Source organism: Capsicum annuum, chromosome 4, assembly GCF_002878395.1.
Source record: "Capsicum annuum cultivar UCD-10X-F1 chromosome 4, UCD10Xv1.1, whole genome shotgun sequence".
Classification (NCBI taxonomy): Eukaryota; Viridiplantae; Streptophyta; class Magnoliopsida; order Solanales; family Solanaceae; genus Capsicum; species Capsicum annuum.
This window is the reverse complement of record NC_061114.1, coordinates 95,064,793-95,081,777: the sequence shown is the minus strand read 5'-3', so window position 1 is coordinate 95,081,777 and position 16,985 is coordinate 95,064,793. Positions and strand designations below refer to the sequence as shown.

Sequence of the window (16,985 nt, the reverse complement as noted above, 5' to 3'; positions counted from 1 at the left end):
AAGTAATAGGACCCTCCTAAAGTTCATAACAATTTCGTGTATAGTTTAAGATAGAAACAGAGTATTTTTCCATTCTTTAATTCACAACGTGTTGATTTTCTACTTGAAATAATTCACCCATCGCATGGATGCGTATACTAGTTAGAATAAAAAAAATAAGTATATGCACGAGCTCCTGCATCTAGTATCAACACAAGAGGCCAAAATCCAAGACTGCCAACTGCTAAGACTCTCAAGTAAAGGACTTTTAGGAAAAATGGTACTTGTAATAATATCTGGACGAAGAAAAAAAATCATATATCTACACAAGAAGCCAAAATCCAAGACTGCCAACTGCTAAGAATCTCAGGTAAAGGACTTTTAGGAAAACTTTCCATTATTTACATGAATGGTGATAACAAGGAAAAAAAGGAGAAGACGTTTTTTCTGTTTTGAAGTAGAAAAGAGAGAGAGAGAGAGAGAGAGAGAGAGGAGATTTTCAAAAATGATATCCCATAACTATCAAGCTACTACTGATTCATTGATAAGATGTTGCAAATACCTTTTGAGAAGACAATCTCTCAAGCCTCGGTGGTAACGAATTTTTTTTTTTTTTAAAGAAAAAGGACTACTTCAAATTACTTGTGAAAGGGCCATAAATTTGCAAGGCGCTCTAGAACTGCTGCACTTTTTGAAAAGTAGCCTGAGAATCCTTGAGGGGTTGATGGTGGGGGGAAATCTTCAGCCGGCATGGCGAATGGATGAATCATCTTTTCCATATTTTCCCATGTAAGATGTGATCCCAGTTCTTTAAGCCTTTCAGGACCCATAATTGGCAGTGTGTGCTCCTCAGGCCATGAAGTGGCTTCCTTATCATTTTTCTGAGTTAGCATCAAAAGAAAGTCAGTCAATGGACTGGATTTTATTTAAAACAAAAAAACGACTGACATTTCTGGATTTTCTAATTTTTGTTTAAAATTAAACTTCTAAATGTGCCAATAATAAATCCATACATGTTCTTCTACTGGTGGTTTGGCATTCAAGGGGTGTAGGGTTAATTTCACTTTTCGGTAACTTTAGTAAGGTCACAAGATTTTTCTTTAATATAACTGAATTTTATCTACTGTAACAGCATAAAACTATTTTTCTTCACATTAGAACGAACTTTGCTTTCACTACAGCAGTAAAATAACAACACATACCCACTGTATCCGTCAAGTCACCGTTATGGGGTAGGTTTTGTTGTTATAGTAACTTTAGTTACTTTATGTTGAAGTATTGAGTTATTTACTGTTATTTTTTTTTTTTAGTTTATTAATTTTATTTTTGAAATTCAATTATTTAAGTTGATATAGAATAGGATTTTATTAGTATCCTAGTTAAAGATATAATAAGATTTTATTCGTTTAATTTCCTAGTTAGAATAGGAATCTTTTGTCTATTTATATTCTCAGATGTGGCAGAATATTTTTTATCCTCAAACGTTTCTTCTTCCCTGTGTTTCATAGAACAACAATTGGTATTAAGAGCCAATTTCTTGAGAGATCTATGAGAGAGAAGACCCCAAAAATAATCCTGCGTAAAAGTCAATATTGTTATGGCTTCCAACAATTTTTCAATTCCTTCACCCCCAATTTTTTCTGATGAGAATTATTCAATTTGGGCTATCAAGACGAGAACATACTTGCGAGCATATGATCTGTGGCAAGTGGTAGAGGTTGGAGGACCGGTAAATCCTTTGCAGATAATCCAACTATGGCGCAAATTAAAAATCACAGAGAAGAGGTTGCAAAAAACTTTAAAGCTCTCTCTTGCATATAATTAGCACTTTCGGAAGTAATTTTCGCTAGAGTTATGGCGAGTGAGACTGCAAAGGAGGCTTGAGACAAGTTGAAAGAAGAATTTCATGGAAGTGACAAGATTAGGCAAATAAAAGTAATAAATCTGAGAAGAGAGTTTGAAATTCTCAAAATGAAGGATTCATAAACTATTGAAGAATTTTCCAATAAGTTGATGAAGGTTGTAAACCAAATCAGACTTATGGGAGAAGAGCTTACAGATTCAAGAATCGTGAAAAAGGTTCTTTTGAGTTTGCCGAAAAGATTTGAAGCAAAGATCTCCTCACTCGAAGATTCGAAGGATCTCACAAAATTGTCACCTTCAAAACTTGTACATGCTCTTCAAGCTCAAGAGCAAAGAAGATCCTTGAGGCTAGAAGAAGCTACTGAAACTGCTCTTCAAGCCAAGTTCAAAGGAAAGATACAAATGCTAGAGGAAGGTAAAATCCCAAAAACTTCTACTAATTCTAGTAGAAATAATCAAGGCGGTTCTCGCAATGGAGTCAAGAAGAGAGAAAACTTTCCTCCATGCAAATATTGTAGAAAAAACAATCATAAAGAGGATGATTGTTGGTTTTAGTGGAAGAAACCACCTCTCTAGTGTAGATATTGCAATAAGCTTGGTCATATTGAAAGGTTTTGCGGAGTGAAGAAGGAGAACAACCAACAAACTCAAAAAGCCAACATTTTGAAAGTTGAAGAACAGGAGGACTTTGTGTTTACGATGATGGAAGCAACAAGATTGAATGATAAAAACACATGGTTTCTGGATAGTGATTGCACTCAACACATGACCAGCAAACGAGAATATTTTACGAAATTGGAATCTGCAAAAGGTAGTGTCAAGTTGGCCGATAAAACCATGTTGGAGATTGTTGGTAAAGGAATTGTGGCAATTGAAGCTCCCAAAGGTACTAAATTTATTCAAGATGTTTTGTTGGTACCTAATCTTGATCAAAATCTTTTGAGTGTTGGTCAAATGCTAGAAAAAGATTATATGTTACTGTTCAAAGACAAAAAATATGTTGTTTCTGATTCTAGCGGCCAGGAAGTGATTACGGTTGAAATGATAAAAAGAAGTTCTACTTTGACTTGGAACTCAAATTCTGAGCAAGTTTGTCGAAGTAGTCAATGTGAACAAGTTATTGTGACCACCAAGCACAACGATGACGATTTTATTTTTTATTCTGGAAAAAATAAAAATTGTTGCGCTACAATGGACGTTAAAATCGAATAAATCACTTCTCAAGAAAATCCTCAAAAGCTTCAAAACAATAAGGAGGCTATAACTAAGGATAATCCACATACTGTAGCTGGGACCACATCCGGATCTCCAGACTCTAGCAATAATAATAGTTCTAATTCAGACCTCACATTTCATGAAGATCAGAAGGACAGAGATGATGGGATAGATGATTGCGATGATGTGTCAAACTATGATAATGTTGATCTATTTATCAGAATCCCATTGCAAGAATGATAGTGTTCAAGACAATGCTTCACCTCATTCTGGTCCTTTGTAGAAATGTGGTTCACCAGAGGAAGGAGAACATTCCTCAGGAGATCTTTCTTTAAATCCTGAAACATCGAGTTCTGAATCCAGTATGGATGCAATATCAAAAGATCTTAACTTCGCAGATGAAAATACCAGTGCAAGTGAAAAACAAGTGCTTATGAGATATTTGCTTTATGGTATCTACAAGCAGTTGTTATGCCGACCCGTAGTTCTTAATTGTGGTCATGTTTATTGTGAAAATTGTGTGATCAATCCTAGCGACAAGCTATGTAGATGTCTAGTTTGCCAACTGGAGCATCCAAATGGATACCCCAACATTTGTTTGATTCTTGCACACTACCTGGAAGAGCAGTTTCCCGAGTTGTATGCATCAAGGAAAAAGGCATCAGCGTACAGAGCTGCTCGTCAGATCCCATCAGCACAAAATCAGGACGAAGCTGCTGGTTACAAATCACTACCTAGATTTGATTTTTCCGCATGATTAACGGGAGGAGGACCGCAAGTTCATATTGGAGTAGGTTGTGATCATTGTGGGATGTGTCCTATTGTTGGGGAACGGTACAAATGCAAAGACTGAAAGGAGAAAATATGAGCTTGGAATATGTTCATTATGGATAACTGTAAGGAGCTTATGCCCGAGTACCTTGGATTTGTGAAGGATGTTGTGGACTCTGATTATTTGTCTCTCAACATCTCTCGTGAGATGCTACAACAGAACAAGATTCTCAAGGTGATTAGGAAGAACCTTGTGAAATGTATTGAGATGTTCAATGAAATCGTTGAGAACAAGGAGGATCAACTCGCTGATATATTTACCAAAGCTCTTCCCAAATTTAGATTTGAAACTCTTCGTGAACAACTTGGAGTTACCAGCAAACATCTCAAGGAGGAGTGTTGAAGTATTGAGTTATTTGCTGTTATTTTTCTTTTTTAGTTTAGTAATTTTATTTTTAAAATTCAGTTATTTAAGTTGATTTAGAATAGAATTTTATTAGTATCCTAGTTAAAGAAAGAATAAGATTTTATTAGTTTCCTAATTAGAAATAGAATAAGAATCTTTTGTCTATTTATATTCACACATGTAGATGATTAAACAAGCAGAATATTTTTTAATCCTCAAACATTTTCTTCTTCTCTGTGTTTTGTAGAATAACACTTTACTATTATAGTGGGCAAAGTTCAATTACTTTAATGCGACTTAATTAGTAAAGTGGATATAATTATGTAATCATACGTGAAAACAACTCTAGGGCATTACAGAGGATGGATACAACAGCGAATTATACAGAAATATCTTTTTTATTTATATTTCTTGAAAAGGATATAAGACACCTCTAATGATGATAGATCTGCTCCACGGCTGAAAGTCATCTCTATGCGAAACCTTTTTGGGTCTTCCAAAGCCACCTGCATCGAATAATGATGGTAAATGAATCCACTAGACATTTCCCATTGGAGTTTCTCATTGCCAAAAAAATCTTGATTACTACTTCATGCATTTACTTCAACAAGCCAATTAAGTATTTCCATCTAAACAAGTAGCCTTTTAAACAGAAGAGTTTGAAATGGGAACATAGGAAGATGTAAAATCAACCTGATTTATGCTTATATCAAGTTGCCTCATTACCTATTCTAAGGTCTCAAACTAATGTATCCTTACTCTTGGCTGCATCATCTTTTCCGTATCCATATACAACAACAGACCCGGTATATTCCCACCAAGTGGGGCCTGGGGAGGATAAGTGTATGTAGTCCATACCACTACCTCAGAGGTGAGATAAAAAAGCTGCGTCTAACAGATCCCGGGCTCAAAATAAAATAACTTAGACAAGGAATAGTAAAAGGACAAAATTCAATAGAAGTCAACACGTCCAATAATATTATATACAAGATACACCAAGTAATACAACAAATGATACACCATCCTAAACTAATACTAACCTTCTACCCTAATCCGCCTCCTCCACAACTTCCTATTTAGGGTTATGTCCTCGGTAAGCTGGAGTTGCTCCATGTCATGTTTAATCACCTCCCTCCAATATTTCTTCGGTCTACCTCTACCTCGCTTGAAACCATCCCTAGCCAACCTCTCACACTTCCGCACTGAGAATTGATGGGATAACTAATGAGGTTGGGGTTATTAGTTTCATTGTAGGAGAAGGTATCAAATATATAGAGGGCGGACGCATCTCTTCTTATCTCTTCTTGTATTTAGCTTATGTTTCTGTCTTTTTATTAGTTTATTACTTACTTTTTTCAACTTTTTGTTTTTTGAATCAAATTCAGATAAAAATCTTTTTTAGCATATTTTTCACAATTACTAGTATTAATATTTTTATAGCCTCTCTGTAAGGTGAGAATGGAATTTATCCTTTATTTTGTCCTTTCCATTCACTCAAATTTCTTCCGTTTCATCGATTTTGTCCGGATTGACCGAACCATCTTAACCTCGTTTTTCTCATCTTCACTTCTACCGAAGCCCCTCCCACCTTATCTCGACTAACCTTATTTCTAATCTTATCTTTCCTAGTACACCCATACATTCACCGAAGCATTCTCATCTTCGACACCTTCATCTTCACTTTTCCCTATATAACAAAGCTATTCTAACCACCACTCTGTAGAACTTGCCTTTAAGTTTAGGAGATATTTTTTTGTCACACAAGATTCCGGAGGCGAGCCTCTATTTTATCCACCCACCCCAATCCGATGAGTGACATCTTTGTCAATCTTTCTATTCCCCTGAATCATAGACCCTATATACTGGAAACTATCTCTCTTATGGATGGAATAAGTATCAAGCTTAACAACCACATCGGATTCATAAGATAACTCGTTGAACTTATGCTCCAAATATTCCGTCTTGGACCTACTTAACCTATACCTTTTAGACTCAAGGGTTTGCCTCCAAACCTCCAATTTAGCATTAAATCGACTACGTGTCTCATCAATTAAGACTACATCATCTGCAAAAAATGAACAGTAAGGCACCTCACCTTGAATTTGTCACGTCAAAATATCCATCACTAAAGCAAAAAGAAATGGACTAAGTGCCGATCGTTGGTGTAACCTCATCAAGACGAGAAAATGCTTTGAGTCCCCTCCCCCAGTCCTAACCCAATTCTAGACTCCGTCATACATATTCTCAATCGCCCTAACATACACCATAGGTACACCTCTAGCCTCCAAACATCTCTAAAGAACCTCCCTGGGAACTCTATCGCAGGCCTTTTCTAAGTCGATAAACACCATGTGCAAATCCTTCTTTATTTCCCTATACTACTCCACCTGTCTCCTAATGAGATGGATGGCTTCAGTAGTCAAGCGTCCTGACATAAATCCAAACTGATTTTCAAAAATAGTAACAATCCTCAGCAACCTCAACTCTACCACCATCTCTCAAACCTTCATAGTATGACTAACAACTTGATTCCCCTATAATTGTTGCAATCCTAAATGTCACCCTTATTTTTATACAACGGAATCATCATACTCTACCTCCAAGCTTTAGGCATCTTTGTCGTCTTGAAAATTATGTTAAACAATCGAGTCAACCACTCCATACCTTCCCCTCCTGTGCACTTCCAAAAAGCTACTGGAATCTCATCTGGCCCTGTCACTCTACCTCTATGCGTCCTACGAATAGCCTCCTTAACCTCCTCAACCTTAACGCACCTACAATAACCATAGTCGCGAAACCTCTCAGAATGCTCTAGATCTCCCAACACAATGTTAGTATCCCTTCCTTTGTTCAGGAGCTTATGGAAGTAAGACTGTCATCTCTTTCTAATACGACCCTCCTCCACCAAAACTTTGTCGTCCACATCCTTAATACACTTCACCTGGTCAAGGTCCCGAGTCTTCCTCTCCCTAACCATGGCTAACCTGTACAACTTTTTATCCCTACCTTTACTATCTACCGATGTGTATAACCTCTCGAAGGCAGCATCCTTAGCCATCGTGACTGCTAACTTCGCCTCACGCCTAGCAATCTTATACTCCTCCCTATCGTTGATCCATCTACTAAGTCCATAAAAATCAAGATCCATAGAGACTTTATACCAATGAAGGAGGCAGAAGGGCCTTATTAAGAAGGTTTTTATATTTCTCATAATGATTCACTCATATGCTGAAAAGGTTTGAAAAGATACCTTTATATTATTATTTTTTCAAAAAAAAGATACCTTTATATCTTATCGAATATAAATGAGAAGGTTAAAAGTTATTCTCAGCTCTTAACTTCTTATACAATTTACATTCAAGATAATACTTCTTATATAATGAAGAGGAAATGATGCGCCATCATTACCTTCTCAAAACACCAAGTACAAAAGGTTTTTAACTTCCAAATTAATTCTAAGGATGCAAAAAAAAAAAGAGAGAGAGAGTGATACACTTCAGTAACCAGTTATACTGTTTTTTGTTTCTATTTGTGCTTTCAGTTAAGGATCACTAAGATGTACCAACCTCTGTGTTCTCAAACATCCTCAATACAATATGACTCATGTAGTCAAGCTCCTTGGTTCTGAACAATCGATCTAAAGCATTGTCACACACAAGGCTGGCCTCTCCATGAAGAGACTCATCCAGGTTGCAGTAACGAAGAACATTCATAAAGGAATGTATATGTGACTCCTGACAAGGGAAGATGAGGGATACAAATTTAAATTAATGGTAAAGCTAAAACAGACAAGACAAGCAAAAACCAAAGATTTAATAGCTCTATAAGAATTAAACAATAATGTAATCATAGAAAATTAGCAGAACCGATAATTGAAGGAAGGAAATAGAAAGCTATGGGAACATAGAGTTTGTAACGTAACATAAAGCCAGTTGACGAAATATCAAAAATGGTTTTTAAGGCACTTAAGTCATGTAACTTCATCTCTTCATCCTGTTGCAGGCATCAAGTGTTTTTGCTAGACTTAAAAGTCAAAATCAGGTGAAGACCATTCATGTTGATCACATAAAAGTTGACTTGAACTTTTCTCTCTGCTATTTCCGCATCAAGTCTTTTTTGTCAGGCTATACAATCAGAATTAGGTTAAACCCATTTATATTTGACCTCATAGTATTTTAGTAACTATCAGTTAGCACCCCCATTAGTTATGTTTATAGACTGACATGTTTTTACTTATTTTTACTTATTATACTTTTTTGCTTCTATGTTTTGCTAATTATAGCTAGAAAAATAAGGATGTGGAGTTCATGGTTAAGAGGAAGAATAGAAGAATAGCGCTGGCAGCAGCTGCACAAAACAGTTGAAAAAATGACATAACTCAATTGCAGGTTTCACTCACTGATGTAAAGTAAAGCCGTGTCCGCACATGTCTTTCTGGTGTCCTCACATTTGCATACCTGACAGAAGGAGAAGGATATCAGAAAACATCACAAATAATACAGTGGAAGTCTTAGCAGATTTTCCTTGATTTTCGGAGGCATGTCTAAATAACCACGAAATTGATAGGGATTCAGCAAACTTCTTTATCTATTAATGGTGAAGACCACATACTTTGGATCTAACCGGTACTTGGTCTCTTTGTCCTCATCATCATCCTGGTCCGTTGATTTTTCATTGGTGAAGCTACTTTTTTTAAGGTCTTGATCACTCCTATTGTTAGGCTTGAGATGATTATCTTCATTCCCCATCTTATTCACTGCTGAATGCTGGTCTTGACTACTCTTCAAGTCAGCAACGCTTAGAGCTTCTTCCCGAGTATTCCTCAGATCAATCAAAATTTTACCCAACAATCGGCGAGCAATCTAAAATATCATAATCTTAGATGATGTATTCAAGTCTCTATGAAGCTTTCATCTACAATAAGCAAAGATACAACCAGATATATGATTTACATGTAATTGAATGGACTTCTAAACCATGAAAAGCCAAGACCATATCTAGCGATCCATTGAGAAACAAGCTCCAACATTGTTTCTTTCCTTATGCAAATATTGGAAATAGCAATGGAGAAATATGAGAGGAAGAATTGATACTCAAATTAATACAAGAGACACCTATTTGAAAGGGACCCTTGGCGTAACTAGTAAAGTTGCTGCCATGTGACCAAGAGGTCACGAGTTCAAGCTTTGGAAATAGCCCCTTGCATAAATGTAAGGTGAGGCTGCATACAATAAATCCTTGTGATCGGGCCCTTCCCCTTCCCCTGCGCATAGCAGGAGCTTAGTTCAGCAGGCTGCCCTTTTTTTTTTACAAGAGACACCTATTTATAGGCGTCGAACAGAAATCATATCTCACTATGGGACTATCTAATAACTTAACTCTCTGAATTATCTAAACTCTAATATTCTCAGCACCCATACTTCACTTTTTAGATGCCGCCTCAAACCCAAAGTGGGGACACAAACTTGAGCTTGCTTATTTTCAGAGCATAAAAATGGTCGCCTGAAAATTTGTGATGATTGGAATCTCATCGAAAACCTTGGTTGTCCAAATCTCGCCGGAAAGTCAGGTTGCTGGAACAATGACTGGAAAGTAATGCAGCTCCATCAGAACATTCACGAGAAATAGACGTGCTGCTGACGGAACATTCACCAGAAATAAGAATGTTGCCACAAGAAGAATCGCAAAAAAGAGGGGAGAAAAGAACAAAACTATGACAGGATAGGTGGCATAATCTCTAGTCTCTACGAGACCGTAGAGGCTCTAATATCATATGAAAAATATGAAAAGATAACTTGATATTCTAATTAATATCAGAGACATCTATTCAAAGGTGTGAAATGTTAGTATGATGTAAATATTGTATATTAATGTAATCATATATTGTTGTATATTAGTGTAATTACATAGATTTGACTTAGTAGTTAAAGAGAATAATAGTGACTTTAGTAAAAGCAGATTTGGTGGGATAGAATAGCGGATTTAGAGGGATAGAAAAGTTGATCTTTAGGGATAGGAAGACGGATCTTTAGGGATGTAATCATTGAATATTTTCTATTTAATGACAAAACTCTCAATATTGAGAGGCATTCAGCAGAAAATTGACATGGTATCGAAGCCTTCTCTTGGCTGTCTTGTTTCATAGAGTTCATTTGTGGTTCCTTTCAGTCTTTTTGGAAAATTTTGGTTTTTGTTGATTGTTCCTCGGCAATTAACACCTTGGATTTTGATCTTGGTCATTTTGGTTATTCTTTTTGAGTCAGTGTTTCTAGTTTTCATAAATATGACTTCATATCAGTTTGAATCATTCAGTGTTCGTTTCACTGGAAAGAATTTCTTATCATGGGATTTTTAGTTTCAGTTATTTGTCACTGGAAAAGAACTATGGGGCCATATAGATGGAGTCGATCCTACTCCTACTGATCCTACAAAGTTAGGTGAATAAAAAATTAAAGATGCTCGGGTGATGACATGGCTTTTAGGGTCAATTGACCCTCTTATTGTTCTTAATCACAGGCCTTACAAAACAGCTAAAGCTATGTGGAATTATTTACAAAGGGCTTACAACCAAGATAATAGTGCCTGACGCGTTCATTTAGAGTATGAAATTGCTAATTACTCTCAAAAAAGTCTTTCTATTCAGGATTATTTTTCTGGATTTCAGAACTTATGGGCTGAATTTACAGATATTGTTTATGCCAAAATACCGGCCGAATCTTTCTCTGTAGTTACGCTCTGAGTTTGAGACTGTTCGCTCCCACTTGATGAATCGTTACCCGTCTCCCTTCTTGGATGTTTGTTTAAGGGAATTACTTCAGGAAGAGCAGCGTTTTGTCACACAAAATGCTTTCAAGAAAGTTGATGATATTGTTATTACATTTGCTGCCCAAGGTAAAGGAAAGAGTAGGGATATGACTAGAACTCAATGCTACAGTTGCAAGGAATATGGTCATATTGCTAGCAATTGTGGCAGGAAGTTTTGTAATTATTGCAAACAACAAGGACACATTATCATAGAGTGTCTCACACGCCCTCAAAATCGTAAGGTTAATGCTTTTCAAGCTGGGACAAATGGTTTCACTACTGAGAACTCATCTTTGGGACAAGTTCTTACTCCTGAAATGGTAAGACAAATGATCATGTCAGCCTTTTCAGCTTTAGGGATACAAAGTAATGATCTTGCATCTAATTTTTGGCTTGTTGATTCTGGAGCTTCCAATCATATGACTAACTCATCTAGTATGCTAAAAAATGTTCGTAAGTATCATGGTCCATCACAAATTCAAGTTGCCAATGATAGTAATTTACCCATTACCAAGGTTGGGGATATTACTAAAACTTTCAACAATATTTTTTTGCACCAAAGCTCTCCACTAGTGTTATTTCAATTGGACAATTGGTAGATAACAATTGTGATGTGAATTTTTCTCGTAATGGTTGTCTTGTGCAGGATCAGGTGTCGGAAACGATAATTGTGAAGGTGCCTAAAGTTGGACGACTGTTTCCTATACATTTTTTCATTCCTCGTGTTCTATCATTTGCTTGTACTTCTACACTAGTAAGACTGAGGTATGGCATAAGTGCTTAGGACATTCAAATTCTATTATCTTATCTCATTTATCAAATACCAAAATCAATTTTCCACTGCTTCCTTTAATTGTTCCACTTGTAAATTAGGTAAGAGTAAAATTCTTCCTTTTCCTAATTTTGGTAGTTGTGCTACAAAGTGTTTTGATGTCATTCATAGTGATGTTTGAGGTATTTCACCAATTGTTTCTTATGCTCATTTCAAGCACTTTGTGACATTTACAGATGATTATAGTCGATTTACGTGGGTATATTTTCTTCGTTCCAAATCTAAGGTATTTTCCATATTCAAGACATCTTTGGCCTATATTAAGAATTAATTTTCTACTTGCATCAAATTATTGAGATCTGATTCTGGTGGAGAATATGTCTTATGAGTTCAAAAATTTTCTAAACGTAAAAATCGTCATCTTTTAGATATCACTCGTACTTTATTGATTGAGTCCTCTGTTCCATCTAAGTATTAGGTGGAAGCTTTGTCTACTCTTGTTTACTCAATTAATAGACTACCATCTAAAGTCTTAAATCTTGAATCTCCATATTTTCGTCTTTATTACAAAAATCCAAGCTATGATGATTTTCATACATTTGGTTGTATTTGTTTTGTGCATCTTCCTCCTTCTTAGCGTAATAAACTTTTCGCTCAGTCTACTAAATGTGTTTTTATGGGTTATAGTACTTCACAGAAAGGTTTTCTCTGTTATGATCTATGTTCTAATAAATTTTATGTTTCTAGAAATGTTGTTTTCTTTGAGAATCAGTATTTTTTTCCTACTCATGTTGAGTCATCTCCTGCTTCTCTTCTTCTTCCTACTTTTGAGGATTTGTCATCTTCTTCTAAGAGGTTCAAACCTGGATTTGTGTACGAACGACGGCAGCTAACTTTACCCCTTTTTTTGATATTGATCCGCCACCTGAAACTGCTACACAACTAGAATCTGAGAATTCTTCAAGGCCTGCTCCTCTTAAGCCCACTCGGCGATCTACGAGAGTATCTTGTCCTCCTAATTGGTATGGCTTTTCATCTACTTTATCTACCATTTCTGTTCCAACTTATTACTTACAAGCTTCCAAGCATGAATGTTGGCAGAAGGCAATGGAGAAAGAACTTTTGGCTCTTAAAGAAAATGACACATGAGATATAGTTTCATGTCCTTCAAATGTCCATCTAATTGGATGTAAATGAGTTTATTCAATTAAACTTCATTCTGATGGAACTCTGATCGGTACAAAGCGCGGTTGGTTGTTCTTGGTAACAAGCAGGAGTATGGTGTGAACTATGAAGAGACTTTTGCATCGGTAGCAAAAATGACGACGGTGCGAACTATTATTGCCACTGCTGCTTCACAAAACTGGACGCTTCATCAAATGGATGTCAAGAATTCTTTTCTTCATGGTGATCTCAAAGAGGATATTTATATGAAACCTCCACCAGATTTGTTCTCATTACCTACATAAGATGTATACAAGTTGAAGTGGATTAAAACAAGCTCCCAGAGCTTGGTTTGACAAATTTCGGTCTACTTTGCTACAATTCTCTTTTGAGCAGAGCAACTATGACTAATCTTTGTTTCTTCGGAAAACATCCACAGGTTGTGTTCTTCTTTTGGTATATGTCGATGACATTATTATTACAGGAACTGATTCTTCACTAATCACTAGCCCGCAACAACAACTTAAGGATTCTTTTTATATGAAAGATCTTGGCACTCTTACAAATTTCTTGGGTTTGGAAGTTCATCGTGATTCATCCAGTGTGTTTCTAAATCAACACAAATGTACCCAAGATTTGATTTCTTTGGCAGGTCTTCAGGATTCCTCCTCTGTGGATACTCCATTAGAATTGAATGTAAAGTATCGCCGGGAGGAAGGCTATCTTCTTCCTGATCCAACTATATTTCGGCAATTAGTTGGGAGCTTAAATTACCTTACTATTATCAGGCCTGATATCTCTTTTGCAATTCAACAAGTTAGTCAGTTCATGCAAGCTTTGTGTCATCTTCATTTGGTGGCTGTCCGTCGCATCATTCGATACCTCCGAGGAACATCTAATCGTGGATTATTCTTTCCTAGTGGTTCGTCTATTCGTCTTAATGCTTTTAGTGATTCTGATTGGGCGGGATGTTCTGACACTCGTCATTTGGTTACTAGTTGGTGCATGTTTCTTGGAGAGTCTTTGATGTCTTGGAAGAGGAAGAAGCCAGACCGCGTGTCAAAATCTTCAATAGAGGATGAATATCGAGCAATGTCTACTGCTTGCTCCGAGATTGTGTGGCTTCGTGGACTACTTGCTGAGATTAGATTTCCTCAATCTAATCCTACTCCTCTCCATGCTGACAATACAAGTGCTATTCAGATTGCTACTAATCCGGTTTATCATGAGCAGACCAAACACATCGAAGTAGACTGTTATTATATACGAGAAGTTGTAGATAAAGGTGTCATTACTCTTCCGCACGTGTCCAGTGATCTTCAAATAGCTTATGCATTTACAAAATCAATGGCACGACAACGACATCAGTTTCTCGTCGGCAAATTGATGCTTCTTGATCTACCAGCATCAATTTGAAAGGGATGTTAGCATGATGTAAATATTGTATATTAATGTAATCATATATTGTCGTATATTCGTGTAATTACATAGATTTGATTTAGTAGTTAAAGAGAATAATAGTGACTTTAGTAAGAGTAGATTTGATGGGATAGAATAGCAGATTTAGAGGGATAGAAAAGCTGATCTTTAGGGATAGGAAAACGGATCTTTAGAGATGTAATCATTGAATATTTTCTATTTAATGACAAGACTCTCAATATTGAGAGACATTCAGCAGAAAATTGACATGAAATACATTACACATAATATTTGTGCGATGAGGACTATATCAGACTCAACAACTAACTCTTCTAATATTCTTACTCTAAACATTCTAACACACTTGACATTTAATTTTCAAGAGTTCCCTTCCTTGAGCACAGGTTGACAGTCTCATGGAGGCTGGGGGGCTACATTATGTTAATTTTTAGTATAGTAAAACAGCTCAACAGCATGAAAAAGAAGGCATCCACATGTACTTGTCTGCCTTCCATGTCCCAGATCAGTGGAAAACCTCAACACTCTTTTAACTGATGAACCAAATGTTCTAGGTTGTAGCGCGTGCTATTATTTGACTTAAGAGGCATAGGGGCAGAGGATTCCATCTAGATATTAACCTAATAGAAGCAGAAGGTAACTCTATAAGCTATGAGACATAGCCAAAATGTCTTTTGAATACTATCTACTTCTTCGTTCACTCTTAAGACTAAAAGTTTCAGGTTATCGCTGACAGTCGGTAGCAGTACCCTATGACATGCAGTTGCTGTTGTCCCTTTTCTCAAAAATTAGGTAGGGAAGAAGTACGCAAAAATTATTCTAATTCACAGAGGAAAAATGAGAGAAATGCAAACTAGCTCTGAAGAAGTTTACTTTTGACCCAATCTTCAGCTTCTGCTTTGGATTGATCCCATACTCATTAGGAATAACACCGTCTGCAAGTAGCTGAAATACAAAAGCAGTCATATTTTGTAGAAGTCAGACATGCTTACTCTGAAGTCAACACTGCAAAACCTTCACTATAAGACAACATAGATTTCAGACAATGGACACAGGAAACTAGTAGCCTAAAGATACGCCACTAGATCAACAATACCATCACAATTATTTGTCAGTAGTCAGTACTGAGAAAGAAAATTGGGGAGCTCAAAGCAGTACTTTTTCTCGATTTTTTTTTTTTTGGAAGGAACTTTCTTCTAACAGTCTTATATCATATTTTGGGGTCTTTTTTTTTTTACTCTTCCTTTTTTATTTCCATTTTTTTTTTGGGTCTCTGTGTGTGTAGTTGGGTTTGGGGGGGGGTAGGGAGGCAGAGGGGGGGAGGAGGAGGAGAAACTAGCTGTTTCTTTCGAGGAAGTTTCTAGTGTTAGTAGTTATTCTTGTTTGTACCTGTGCAACTTCAAAGAGTTCAGCCAAATCCTCTAGCTTTAGATGTGAATTGTGCACACGGTCATACCTGAGAAACAATTCAGAAAATACTATAAGAGACACCTTATCTAAATAAAGCTCTTTTAGTGGAATTTTAGTGAAGAAAATTCTTCAAGTATTTTGCATTAAGAAAGTGATAAAGTATGTCAGAGAGTTGACTTACTTGCAAGAGTCATAAACATCTGGAATTTGAGTGATATCATAACGACTGTAATTGAATAGTGTGTTAAGGAGAATATAAACAACAACGACACCACTCAAATAAAAAAAAACAGCAGCACAGATTCAACAGAGGGCAATCGCAAACTATCTGTATCCTTACACAGATCTGAGCAGCTATAAAAATATTCAAGTGTAAAAAAATTTATATTCAACTAGAAACAGCTTACTCTTTACGTTCATTATATAAATCTCTCTCAAGTTTCCTCCAACGTACATACATGAGTAGAAATCCCTCACTGCCACAAGGTAAACCTGCAGCAATACGATCAACATCTATATTTGTTTTACCAAGTGCTTTAGCTTGATCATAGGGGGGAATCACATCATAGGAACTTGTCTCTGCAAGTTCTTCATCTTCATACTTGGCAAGAAGCTTCACTTGTTCTGTCACCTTCTTAGTCAATTTCACCTGATTACAATAAAGATTTGAGATAGTGAAAATAGAAAGGCTGACAGCAGCCAAAAACAAAAAGTAAAGAATACTCCAAACAACCAAATCCAAAAGCTTGCAAATTAACTGGGTAGAATATGGGTGGCATTGAAAGTAAACCACATCACAGAGAAAGGAAGTAGAACGGGAACATAAAAGGGATAAAATTGCAACAATGAGAAAGAACAACATGCTGCAAATGCTTGAGGTTGGTTTTTCTCAGAAGAATGATCCATCAGGACATTCAAATTAAGACTTACCAACTTGGGCAGAAGTTCAGATGCATTAGGTGGGAGTCCAGCTCCATCAACCATCCAAGGCTTCTCTGATGGTCCACTAGCCTTTGATCCAGATGTAATTATGTCATTCAACTTCGCCTGTAAATAGAACAAGCGGAAAGGTTATCTCAACCACCAAAAAACTTGTAAACACTCAAAAGTCCTAAAGATACAGACATTGGGATCAATATGCTGGACGATTTACTGCTATCTATG

General features: G+C 36.5%; 1 protein-coding gene across 2 annotated transcripts in view; it reads right to left on the bottom strand.

Moving 5' to 3' along the window:
- Window positions 1-345: 345 nt before the first annotated feature.
- LOC107867810 (inositol hexakisphosphate and diphosphoinositol-pentakisphosphate kinase VIP2) overlaps window positions 346-16,985 on the bottom strand; it is a 71,059-nt gene continuing 54,419 nt past the window's right edge. For both annotated transcript variants that reach the window (XM_016714244.2, XM_016714245.2), the window contains exons 21-30: window positions 16,752-16,868; window positions 16,229-16,470; window positions 16,003-16,047; window positions 15,801-15,867; window positions 15,285-15,356; window positions 8,846-9,096; window positions 8,634-8,691; window positions 7,801-7,968; window positions 4,666-4,740; window positions 346-860 (exon numbers count right to left, since the gene is read on the bottom strand). In XM_016714244.2, coding sequence (XP_016569730.1) covers window positions 618-860; window positions 4,666-4,740; window positions 7,801-7,968; window positions 8,634-8,691; window positions 8,846-9,096; window positions 15,285-15,356; window positions 15,801-15,867; window positions 16,003-16,047; window positions 16,229-16,470; window positions 16,752-16,868 — 1,338 coding nt within the window. In that variant the 3' untranslated portion in view covers window positions 346-617. The remainder of the gene's footprint in view (window positions 861-4,665; window positions 4,741-7,800; window positions 7,969-8,633; window positions 8,692-8,845; window positions 9,097-15,284; window positions 15,357-15,800; window positions 15,868-16,002; window positions 16,048-16,228; window positions 16,471-16,751; window positions 16,869-16,985) is intronic.